General features: G+C 45.5%; 1 protein-coding gene across 1 annotated transcript in view; it reads right to left on the bottom strand.

Annotated features, from left to right (window-relative positions):
* Positions 1 to 12,828, bottom strand: part of TMEM132C (transmembrane protein 132C) — a 172,878-nt gene that overhangs the window by 13,270 nt on the left and 146,780 nt on the right. The window contains exon 5 of the mRNA XM_057381799.1: positions 7,892 to 8,035. Within this exon, the coding sequence (XP_057237782.1) occupies positions 7,892 to 8,035 (144 nt within the window). The remainder of the gene's footprint in view (positions 1 to 7,891; positions 8,036 to 12,828) is intronic.

The raw sequence follows: 12,828 nt of genomic DNA, 5'->3' as shown, positions 1-12,828 counted from the left end.
CTCTGTGGATGCAGGAGCTGAACTGCTCCCAGTTTTGGACACACACACCCCATTTGGATCCTCTCCTGGCTTTGGGCACTGCTCATATTCTGGTAAAATATCTGATGATGAGATTGCAAAAAGAAACTTCTGAGAACATAATGCAAACATTTCTGTGCCTCATTCCCTAGGAAGCTGTCCTGAAGATGGGTCCATCCCACCCATTTCTGCAGAGTTCAACCCAAAGACAAAATGAACTTTCTGCTTTAGTTGTGCAAGTTGCTTATTTATGCACATTGCAAACCAACTGCGTGTGCTGATAAAAGATTTCTGACAACATACTCAGCTTCACACTGGTCAGCTCCGGTTCAGATGTATGATTTTATATTGTCTAAAGCTCCATGCTGTCAGCAACTGAACAAATCTAACTGCTGGGGAAAGAAAAAGAATCACAACAGTAGCAAAACTGCAATTCCGAAATGGTTCTGGGCTGAGATCCAATCTCCATCCGTATTTGTAAAGCTGCTTTAAGCCTTCCTGGGGAGGCCACAAACAAATGGCCAAACAGGACATTGCAGCATCCCAAGGAGGCGGCTCAGCAGCCCCACAAAGCCTTTTTGTGGTTGATATTTATCACTGGGATTGCATCAGATACAGGGGCAGGTCTTGAGGAGCTGAACTGTGAAAACCATTCCTGTCTGCCCCAAGAACAAGCAGGACTGATGTCCCCACAGGGCTGATGTCCCCACAGTGCTGATGTCCCCACAGGGCTGATGTCCCCACAGTGCTGAAGTCCCCACAGGGCTGATGTCCCCACAGTGCTGATCCTTCTGCTCCTGCCCCCTGATAGAGCAGCACATGGAGAGGGCAGGAGGAGCAAACTCACACTGTGCTGTGTCCCTGCATTGCAGAATGAATGAACTGCTCCCAAAATCCATCCTGGAGTGACATCCGTTCCTTCTGACAGAGAAAGGCAGCACTTCCCAACCCAGGGAATGCAGGAGAGAAAGGATCTCTGCATCCCACGTGGGTTAATGACACTCAAAATGTTCAGGTAAAGCCACCCAACACCTACAGCTCTGCACAAACCTCACCTCAGCACAGGAAAATGAGAGCAAGGGGCTGGCTTTGCTTCCCTTCTCTCAAAAAATAAACAAATGAGACTCCTGAGCCTCAGAGAGCAAATCCAGACCCTGCTGCAATCTACAGCAGCAAGGCCCAGGTAAATTCTGAGCTGCTGAGCAAATGCTCCTCACAAAAAAACAAAAGGGTTCAGGTTGTGTGGTGCCTCAGCAGAGCCACAGCTCAGATTAACTCAGGTGGAAATAACAGCACAGACAACTCAGTTCTGCAGTTCCTCACTGCACAAGTGCTTTGATCTGCTCTCCTGTGGGGTAAAACAAGCTGCAAACACGGGGCTGGTGGGGACAACCAAAGGCAATGCCACGTGGAATCATGGAGGAAGGATAGAAGGCAGAAAAAAAAAAAAAAAAAAAGGGTCACATTAGAACTCAAAATCTTTTTCTTTAATTAAAAAAGTGTATTTGTTTAAGGATTTGTGACAGATGAAAGTATTCTCCTGCTTTCCCCTGGGGTTTTGCCCACGTTTCTGGCAGGGACAATCTCAGTTATGGGTCCTGCCCACAACAGTTCAAGGAAGTTTCCAGCAGAAACTGGAGACTCTGTGAGCAGTGATGTGTCTCTCATCTCCTGGAGTATTTCTGCTTTTACTATGAAAACATCTTCCCTCTGAAAGTGCTTTTTATCTTCGGCATCAGAAGAAGTGAGCAATGATGAAGGGAAAGCCTGCTTAGCCACCACCTTTAAGTGATTGGGTTTTTTCTTTCCTGCTTAGCAGATCAGCAAGAAGTTTTGCATTTTAAAGAGCTCTCTGATGCTATTTCAGCAGTTTCTTTCATTATTAAGCTGCATTCAGCTACTTTCCCCTTTTTTTTTCTATTTTCCTAACTTCTTGCTCCAGATTAAAACTAAAATACAGAAGCAGACAGGGCTAAGCACGATTCCCTGGAGGCTTCTTCTTTGTCTCTTTTCTGGCATTAYATTTTTGTGCCTCCTTGGAACAAAGGCCATTGCCTCTCCAGACGACTTGGACAGATTCTCTCTGTGCAACAAATCACATTTTATTGAGCTGACAGAGAAAACTACTGCCTGGAAATAGGAGAGAGTCACTCCTGAATGGCCACCTGTGGCATTTGTGATGTGGGGAGGGGATGTCCCTCTCACCTGGCATCAACAAAATGTGAAATGCAGAACCTCTGGGTCGTCCTTCACTTGTTTGTGTCAGATTAAAGCCTTGATCCCCCATGGCCTCTGCACTGGTGACCCCAAAAGAGGTGACAGGCTGGCATTTGGGGCTGCTGGCACCTCTGGAGAACATTGGGTTTGCTGGGTTAAATCCCACTGCAGCTCCTGAGCAATCTTGCTTCAGTTCCTGCTGGAGTCAGGGAGTTTTTCAAAGCACAAATTTCAAAAGCTGGTGAACTCAAGGCTCTGCCTGTTGTGGTTCCTACCTGCTGCACACAGGAGTGGAAGGAATGACAACTCCAAGACCTGAAATAAATGAGTGGTTGCCTCTGTGAGCCTATCCCAGCCCAAGTTTGTTTATTCTCACCTCTGCAGATATCAGCCCAGCCTCTGAAGGACAGTGCAGAAGGACAAAAASAGAAGGTTTGGATGCAGCAATGCTGTCAGGTTTATGGAGACTGAAAAACTGTGAGGCATCAGTCCATTTTCTGGTTTTAGGACYGAGCAGAAATGAGGAGATTTGGTAAAAGCAGATGTCCTGCTCGTGTTCATCGGGTCCAGAATCTCACATTTCTGTGTAAACCCATTTACCCATTCCTGTTACACTAATGTAAATGTTGCTAAAATATTCAAAGGTTACATAAATGTTTAAATATTTATGACAGCACTTCTATGAGCAGAGAGCTTTTCCCAGTGTCTCTTAAAGGAATCTCAATTTCAGTGAATAAAAAAAATTACAGGCTAATGAGTAAAGAAGAGTGTGCTCAGCACTTCCCATCCACCAGAGTCATCCTCTGACACTCCAGGAGGGCAAAAAGAGCTCGTGGAGGTCAAACTTTGGGAGCAGCCMCTCATTCCAGCATGGAATACAGAGCACCAGGATCACCACAGAAATATGGGAATGTCAGACAGCAGCAATCATCCCACGAGATCTTCAGGCAATTCTTTAGGATTCTGTAATATTCATGTCCTTGCTATAGAATTCCTCCTAAGATTCCATTTTTACAGCAGCCTCTGTGGAAAGGGAATTCTCCTCTATTAAATTCTGCAGGTTTTGAAAGGSAGACTCGGTGTAGCTCTCCAATTAAACACTGCAGTCTCACACACAAAGGAAATCCTCTGCTACAGGAACATAACACTTCATAAGGAGGATTTCAATGCCTGCTGCATAATCCTGAAYAATCAGGAACCTTGTGGAAAACTGAAGCTGTCTCAAGGCCCATACTCCTCATTTTTTCCAATTAAACTGTTTAAGTCTGATAAAAGTTGGAGCTTCAGACCTGAGCTGTTCCATGATATTTTCAGCTCGGTGGCACTGTCAGAGCAGCTTTAGGGATGGAAAGCTCCATCCCAGGAGCTGCTCATTGATGGAGCCACCCCTGAAACTCAGGGAATTGCAGGCAGGAGCCTCCTCCCAGCACAAAAATGAGCACAGCCCTGCCCACTGAGCACTGCTGGAATCAATCCATGCCATCTCAATACCTGAAAGGATGGAGTCTTTCACAGGACAAACAAGAAAAACCCTGAGAGCTCTTTCTACCCATGACCCACCCCAAGAATGGATCTGTCTCTTGAAACAGCTGGGGAACAATTCCCATTCTGAGCACAGGGAGCAGGTATAAATTATTATAATAAATGAATTTATGAGCTGATTGAAGCTCCATGCCTCCCTAAAAAGGAAGGATCTGCAGCTCACACAGCCAAGCACCGAGCAGGGGAACTCTGCAAAATCAGAGCCCCTCTCTGACACAATTTGGGCTCTCTCTGCTGAGCTGGGTCTGCATTTTCAGTATCAGCAGCCAGATTAGCAAAACTAAGCAGAAACCCCCCAAAGCTAGAGAGCTTTTCTGAGGGAAAAGGCTGTACATTAGCTAATCTCATTACCAAGATTTCAGCAGCAGCTTTGCAGAGCAGCAGCAGCAGCACATTGAACTCACTGAACATCATTCACTGCGACAGAACTGAGAGAGTAAAAGGGGCACAAAATGCCAGCTGAGCCCGGGGGGCATCTCCCTGCTCCCAAAAGCCCGGCTTTGGAGGCTGAGCTGGAGCTGKGCTGAGCCACAGGAGCTCTCTGCAGCTCCCATTATCACACAAACCAAAAGCTGCCTTGCTTTGTGCGCTCTCCAGTCAAGCAATTTRTGGAAATGGGGACAAACAGCGAGCMTGGCTCCTGCTCATGGGGGATATGCCAGCCCATATATGCAGCACGGCCCCAAATATCTTGTTTGGCAAAGCAGGATCCCAGGGTGAAATGACTTTCCATTCCATCCACCCAGTTTGGGCAGTAGTTGTGCATTTGAGAACATCCCAGGGCCTGGCATTTCCTAACTCAGTGTGTACTACACCACACAGACTCACAGTGTGTAAATTACAACCAGGGGTAGAAAGGGAAAGTAAAAGCAAGTCCTCCTCTCTTCTGGCTGCATTTTCCAGACTGTTCTGTGGCAAACTGCTCAYCCTCCCTCAGCTCTGCAGCTGGCACAAGGCTGGGGCTGTGTGTCCCATTCACTCTCCTGATATTGCTGCTCTGACTGTGATTGTGCAGTGCTTTCTGTGCAGCCTCAGGGGCTGTTTTTGCTGCTCTGCTGTTTCATTTGGGGTCTCCATTCCAACATCCCTAATGCAGGCAGGAGCTGGCTGAAGGTCTGACAGGGACAGGATATGGTTCAGGAGTTTCTTCAGCTGCCCTTGGAATGTTTGCCTGTGATGTGATGGCGTTTACAACTTTTATTGCTGAATGTATCCCAGTCCATGCCAATTCTGAATTTCAATTTCTACAGGGGCTGTGGGGGGAGGTTTTCTGCTGTGGGGGGAGTTTTTCTGCTGGGGAAATGGGGTGACCATTTCTGACACAGCATCTCCTGTGTAATCCCCACCTGCTCTTGCCCTCTGTGCTCTGTCTGTGTCTGACAGAAGTGTGGGGTGAAGCTCCATTTTCATAAAGCTCCTCTCAAGCTTTTCTGCTCTGCTGATGCAGATTGATCCCAGTAAACCACGAGAACTATGGAGGAGGGCAAGGAGCTGGACTTTGTTCTTCTGTCCAGAACACAAAGTAACAGATTTGCCAGAAGAAAAACCTTCAAACAATGGCATTTCCATGCTGAGCCTTTGTGCCTTGCTTTTAAAGCTTTTCAGTTTCCCACAAATGACCCTGAGCTCACACAGGACCCATCAGAGGATCAGAATGCTGGGTTTGGGYTCTCAGGAGATGCTTTTGAGCCCTTTCAGGCTGTTTTGGGTGTGATCAGAGGGAACTGGACCTGCAGATGAAACACAAACCTTCACAGGAAGGATTTGTTGTGACTCTCGGGATACCTGCACCCTCAGGAGCATTTCCAGGGCTGGAAATGTCCAGGACACTGCAGCTCCTGAAACCACAGCTTCTCCTTCAGCCCAGTGACCCCAGAGCCCTGAGCAGGGTCTGCTCCTGAGCAAACTGCACTAAAACATCAGCAAAAGCAGCACCTTCCCTTTGCWACTGCAAAATGCAACTGCAACCACTGCTGATGGATCCAGACACATGGATTCGATTGGGAAATTCCAGCCCAGCCAAATAAAATTTGGCTTTTGCTTCCTTTTTAGTGCCACAATAAATTTTGTGTCCGCTTTTAAAAGGTTGGACCCCGGTGTGAAGGTCCAGAGCACTCMAAGGCATTTAAAGTTCATGAAATCAGCTGTAAATTTGGAAGTAAAAACCGGGAACTATGAGACAATAAAAAATGTCAAAGGAGTGGGAGTCAGCACATTCAGACAGGACACAAACTGTGCCCTGAGCTGCCTTGGGACCACAATTATCACTGGGACACTGTTACCTGCATTCTGCAGGTACAGCTGAAGTTGAGATTTCCACAGGGTTCTGTCACTGAGAACAATGTAACTGCAAAAATTCATATAAATAAGCTTTGATCTGATGGCTGGGACAAGCACTGCCTGTACATGAACCACACAAAGGACATTTCTTTGATATCAAATCAATATTCCAGGTGCTGTCAGGCACTGAGCATCTTTGCCTGAACCCAAAGTTACCAGAAATTGCACACAACTAAAAGCAAACAAAAATATCCACCTGAACCTCTGGATGATAATGTGAGTATTAAATAGCTCTCATCAATAACTCCCTTTTTTTYYCCTAAGTTTGTGGTTTAAAGTAATCTACATGGCTTTAAAAGAACTACAAACTCATGCACACAGCCCTTGTACCATGGGCTTTGCCCAAAAGACATAATTTATGATGACTGGGTTTTAGTTTGAAGCAGAAAGGTTATTCCCAACAAGGTCTCTACACCAGGATTTCACAGAGGAAGATGCTATTTCTAAAGAATTTTACATAAAAGCCTGATGGGGAAWTTCAAGATGAATTAAGGATGAAAGGCCTCTGTGCTCATTTGAAGCTGAGTGCTTTTTAAAATCAGAACCAATTGAAGATGTCAATTTGCCTTGAACCCCAAACCACTTCCCCGTGYAAAGAAAGAAATTTCCTGGAAACAACAACATTCTAGATGGAAAAAAGAATTTAAAAAGCCTTTTTTGCTTTATGATAAGATGAGAAAACCTCTTTGTTCCAAGCATTTAGCAGAGCTGTGTTTTCCTGGAGGTGTTAGAGCAGTTGGCACTGGTGCCACACCCTACAAAGGCTCTGCTCGTGTTCCTGAACACACAGAAACAGCTCTGAGCAATTCCAAACAGCTCTGAAGAGAATTACACTGCAAAGTGTCCCCGGCTGATTGCAATAAATGCTGTGTGTGAAGCTGCAGCTCTTTGTTTCTGTTCCRTTTCAGAAGGGGCAGCTCTGGGAGCCACTTGCCAACGCTGTGATTGTGCAAACAGGCTCCTTTTACCGATCCCTTCCAGCAGAGACAAATTATTCCTGTTGAAAATAAGAGACGAGCACAGCAGGGCCCCAAGTGCTCATCAAAGAGCTCAGGGCTCCAGGAAACTGTTCTTTCCAAATAAATTGCTGGAGAACTTCAGCAGCCCAGGCTGTGCTGCAATTACTGCAAGAACACAAGCTCTTTTTTGTCAGGCTTGGGAATTCCACTTCTTCTTGATCAACGTGCTCCAAAGCTAGAAAACCCAGAAGCCTTTTTTTCCAGAAGGATTTTTATTTGAGAAATAATAATGCTGTCATTTCCTATGCATCATCTGGTGGTGYATTACAAATCACATATATGTTTGGGTTTTTTTTTTTTTTCCCTAACCTGAGTGTTTCTCTGAGAGGAATAACTTAATACTGGTCCTTTCCACTGCTGGAATGGAGAAATCTCCATGGGGGTGGAATTATTTGGTGAAATTTTGTAAGCTGTTTAAGCAAGATGGAACCACAATAGCCCTTTTCTGATTTTTCATTATTTGTCAATGTTATCTTGTATTTTTGCTTCCTCGGGGAAGTGGCTTCCAGTAAGGTTACAATCAGGATGATCCCTACACTAAATTTCAGTTTTAACTTTGATTTATATGTGACTACCTCAGGAAAAACATTTTAAAATGAGGACACAGATAGAAATGAGTCAGTGTGGTGGTGGTGCTGCTGCACCTCACTCATCCCAAAAATCCCTCTCCTGTGAAACACAAGCACGATTAATTTGCAGGAGCTGATTTAGCTCATTCCCAGGTTGTTTCTCACACAGGAACATTCAGAACTCACCTTGATGACRTCCTCCCCCGAGGATTTGCACTCCACGGCCTCGGAGATGTCGGTGACAGCGCTGTTCTCCTCGATGGACACCACCTTGACAGGCACAGCCACGGTTCTGCCCGTCAGGATTGCTGTGTTCAGGATCTCCGTGTCCTGCAGCAACACAAAGCACAGCTCTGCTCACTGGGGCTGCAGGGTGAGCATCTCAGTCATCCCCAAACCCCAGGGTTTTATCTGCTCAATAAACCCAGGCAGAACCACACTGTTACACAGCACCATCACAACCATCTCCTGCTTCTGAGACACGTGGGGTTATTCCCAATGTTCACCCTCCCAAATGGGATTTCAGAGTTTGTACTGATGGGATTTCAGAGTTTGTACCGATGGGATTTCAGAGTTTGTACTGATGGGATTTCACAGTTTGTACTGATGGGATTTCAGAGTTAGACTCCCCTGGCCGTGTTTGGGTAAGGACAGCAGAGCCCCCAAAGTAAAAATGCTGCTCTTTGAACAGAGCCCATCGCAAAGACGGGGCCTCTCTGTGAACTCTGTGTCTGGAACTGTTTCAAGGTTATTTAATTTCCTGTGATATGGCCAATGAGGCAATGTAAGGAATCCAGAAGGAGTTAGTGATGCTGTGAACTGCAGGAAAAATAACGAGGAAATCTGCCGTTTGAGCTGGGGTTGCGGCATATAAAAACCTTTCAATGCTCCATTGACCAGGCTCACACTTGGAACTCCTCAACTACTTCACCATCACCATATTCCCAAGATTCCCAAGCAGGAAGAGCTTCAAAGTTTTCTCCAACTTTCAATATAAAGTGAATAAAATATTCAGCAAATTCCTCAGCATTGAAGTCATGARGACTGCAGCCACTGATGTCAACAGCAGCAAAATGGGGCACTGATGCTGTTGATACTGTTTTCAATTCAAGTTTAGTGAGCTTGAAATTTAGGTCAGATTTTCTTTTCATCTATTTGGCAACTTGTTATTTCTCAGGTTCTCCTACAGCTCTCAAAAGAAATCCCATCAAACTTAAAAGAAAATGCTAAAAAAAGGAATGTTGACTGTTCTAGAAATGTAAGAACCCTAAATCATTCCTGTTGTATGTAAGATAAAGCTACCCAACACGTTAAATTAGAGGCAGATTTTTAATTATTATTATTATTGGAATATCCAAGGCCATTCCAAGGAATTCCTGACCTTTAAGGAGCCACCTCTATAAATTCTGCTCTGCCACTCAGAGCTCTGAGTGCCCTGTGAGAGCTACAACAAACCAGAAATAAACACCAAGAACAAAACTTTGATTTCATTGTGAGAGCTACAACAAAACCAGAAATAAACACCAAGAACAAAGCCTTGATTTCATTGTGAGAGCTACAACAAACCAAAAATAAACACCAAGAACAAAACTTTGATTTCATTGTGAGAGCTACAACAAACCAAAAATAAACACCAAGAACAAAGCCTTGAGTTCATTGTGAGAGTTACAACAAAATCAGAAGTAAACACCAAAAACAAAGCCTTGATTTCACTGTGAGATTTACAACAGACCCAGAAATAAACACCAAGAACAAAACCTTGATTTCATTGTGAGAGTTACAACAAACCAGAAATAAAGACCAAAGAACAAAGCCTTGAGTTTATTGTCTTTTTGGTTTAGAACTGAAATAGAGAAACACGTATCCCACATCCCTGCATGTGGAACAGCCTCGTGGCACAATTTGTGCCTCTTCTGTGTTCCTTTTTTATTGCTGCAGTAAAGCCCAAGGCAATGCAGGGAGAGCTGGCCCTGTGTCTGCACCACACAAAAATAGTGACAGAAAAACCTGAATTGTACAGGAAAGCATCAGGGCCCACCACTCCTCAAGAGAGAAGAATAAAGGAGCTCAAACAGATTGTCTGTCTGTCTGTCTGTCTGCGCAGCAGCACCCTGAAGGTGAGCCCCAGGCACCTTTGGGGCTCTGCTCAGCACCCAAATTTATTTCCCTGCGTTCTGCCACCTCCTGCCACAGCCCTGGTTATCCTGGGGGAGCACCAGCAGCATCCCAACCTGCCAAACATCACAAAACAATTGTTCTGCCAGCAGCACARGAACAGCAGCCAGCACAGGTCTCGTTTTTAAACGCCCTGATTGCAGCCTAATTTGGGAGTACACAAACAGCATTACTGAGAAACTCTCAGAGACATGAAAAAAATTCATTTGAAGTGAAGGCACTTTTCAGAATCACAGTATCTTGGCCATTTCCACATTCTTTAATTTTTAAAATCCCCCAAGAACTAATCTACTTTCTGTGCAGGCAGCAACTAAAGTTTTAAAACCGAATTTATTTTGTGTGACAAAAAAAACCTGAAAGCATCTGATGGAAATGTTTGGGCTTGTTCTCCAGGAAATTCAAAATTGAGKAAAGTAGAGAAAATTGAAAAAACAGAAAGAAGATGAGCTGTAAGTAAGCATCAATATCCAGGTCAGAAAGAAGTTTCTTTGAGGGAATTACAGACTCTAAAAAAGCCAGGGTTGGCACTTCCAAAGTGGAAATGGAGAGCTACCCAGATAATCCTCATGGAAACAAAGCAGATCTGAGCTTTGGRAGGCTCCAACTGTCCTGGCAGCACAATGCCCAAATCCCAGCAACATCTGACTGTGACACTGCAGAGCAGAGCTGATTCCCTGTTTGAGGAGCATCTACAAACTYCCAGTCAGGATGGTCCTTTCCTTTACCAGGGCATCCCTTCAATCAATACAACATACAAAGGAAATAATCACTATTTCAATATATTTAATTAACAAACAGCATAACTGAAGAACAATTTTGCTTTTTCTGCTAACGATTAGAGGAAAACTCTAGTGGGCAGACTCAAGGAGATATCAAAGGAGATATCAAAGGAGAGATTCACAAGCAAATCACTGAATTTTGTGCATAAGAAATGACTTAAATGCATTGGCAGGATTGCATGCAATGTCCCCACTCTCCAGGAATGTGCAAGCTTTTCTCCTCAGAGCTGCTGCTCCAATTCAGAGCTCCATAACCCTGCACCATCCCCTGGCAGGGGTGATTTGGATGGAGCCCACCAGCAGCAGGAACATCTCCTTCCACAGCCCTGCTACTGCACTGCAAACTGCAGAAAAATCAGCTTTTTCTTAGGGGAAATAACGCCCTGAAGCCAAGATGTTGGAGCAGAGCTGAGGAGCTCACTGTGCTCACTCAGAGTTAGGAAAGGCCAGGGCTGGCTCTGCTGCAATCCCAGGTTTATCCCAGCCCTGGAACTCGCCCTGGCAGCTCWGCACAAAGAGCAGAACACGGAGCAGGAGCCTCAGCTGCTTGGGAGAGCAAAGCTGCTGCTCATCCAACCTCTCCATGGTGAGAAGGCAAGCATTCGGCCATGACTAATTCAGGAACTAATTCAACATCAAATTGTGGCAGAATGAGGAAGCAAAGTGACAGCTGTTTAATTAAACTCCAAATCCGATTAGATGGTGTTATCAAGAGAAATCCATGGAAGCCTGAGGTCATGAGAATGGTCCTGTTTGCAGCTGAAAACTCAGTGAGTGGAGCGTCCCAGAACGGTGTTAATCACAGCTCAGCATTCAGATTGTCCCTCACACAAACACAGCACCAGTCAGAGCTGAAGGACTGACACAGAAATGCCATTTATGTTCCAATTGGAGGGTTTAGTGGGACATGCAAAGGAAATCCCTCCTGTGAAGCTTCACCCAGCACAGACAATGCAGGGACACTGAGTGAGCAYCCCAAACTCACTGCAGCCCCTTGGGATGCTCATGTGGGACACCATGGGTGAGCACTGCAGTTATTAATGCTGCTGAGATTACAGCTGATTAACCASAGAACATTGTCAGGCAGCAGCCTCTGTTTATCCTCATAATCCTGCGATTAACAGCAAATTACACATGGTGCTTCCTGCCAGCGGGGCTCTCTGACACTCACACTCACACACAGCCCGGACCAGAAGGGAAGGAAGCTGATATTCTGCTTTTTAAMCCCTCAGCACAGCCTGCAGAAGAGCAGGAGTGTTCCTACAGAGCAGAGTTTGGATGGCTGAGCACCCTGAGGCAGCAGTGGGGAAGGGCAGATTTTGCTGGCTGGATTTTGGGCTGCTCTTTCCCTCATCTCCAATTCCACTGGCACATCCCATCTCACCCTGCTCTGCTTCATTTATCACTCCATAATAGCAGAGTTTTTATTTCATGAGCAAGATCAGCTGCAAAAGGAATCAGGGTGATGCTGCCAAGGAGTGAAACCCAACGGGGATTTCAAATAAACCCAACGGGGATTTCAAACAAACCCAATGGGGATTTCAAATAAACCCAGCGGGGATTTCAAACAAACCCTGCTTTATTTACAGCATCCCTGGGCACCCAAACACGGATCCAGGTGGAACCCAGCTCACCCCTGACTCCCAGGTCCAACTGCCACGAAAATGTGAGCTAAGGAACAAATCAGCTGGGGAGGAAAATCAGGCCACTCCAAATCTACATAAGAAACAGACTCAGTGAACAAAAATTGCCATTCCCGCAGTGTTTCTGACAGGACAGGAGAACAAAGCAGCTCAGAGCTCCTTTTGGATGCTAATTCCACTCGACACAGACAGCACTGAGGGATCTTCTCTTTGTTAAATCTTTGTTAAATGGCCAACCCCACACATGGCACGGAAATTMAGGACAATACCCGCCCTGAAGAACAAACATTGCCCAGTCCAACCCAGCCAAAACATYTCCCGTGGAAAGACCCAAAGGTGGAGGCTGGCACTGTTCTGTCCCTGGCATGCAGAGCGTTGGTTTGAAAATCCTGATCAACATGATGGCTCTGGGTCTCCAGGAGCATCACAGAGGGTGGAGGCAGGAAATGTGGAACCAGGGACACCAGAAGGGATTCAGGAAATGTGGAACCAGGGACACCAGAAGGGGATTCAGGAAATGTGGAAC

The sequence above is a fragment of the Malurus melanocephalus genome, unplaced genomic scaffold, assembly GCF_030028575.1.
Source record: "Malurus melanocephalus ecotype Western Australia unplaced genomic scaffold, MMel_1.1 scaffold_530, whole genome shotgun sequence".
In the NCBI taxonomy this organism is placed as follows: Eukaryota; Metazoa; Chordata; class Aves; order Passeriformes; family Maluridae; genus Malurus; species Malurus melanocephalus.
Note: the sequence above shows the minus strand (reverse complement) of the source record. Positions and strands in the feature narration are given on the sequence as shown.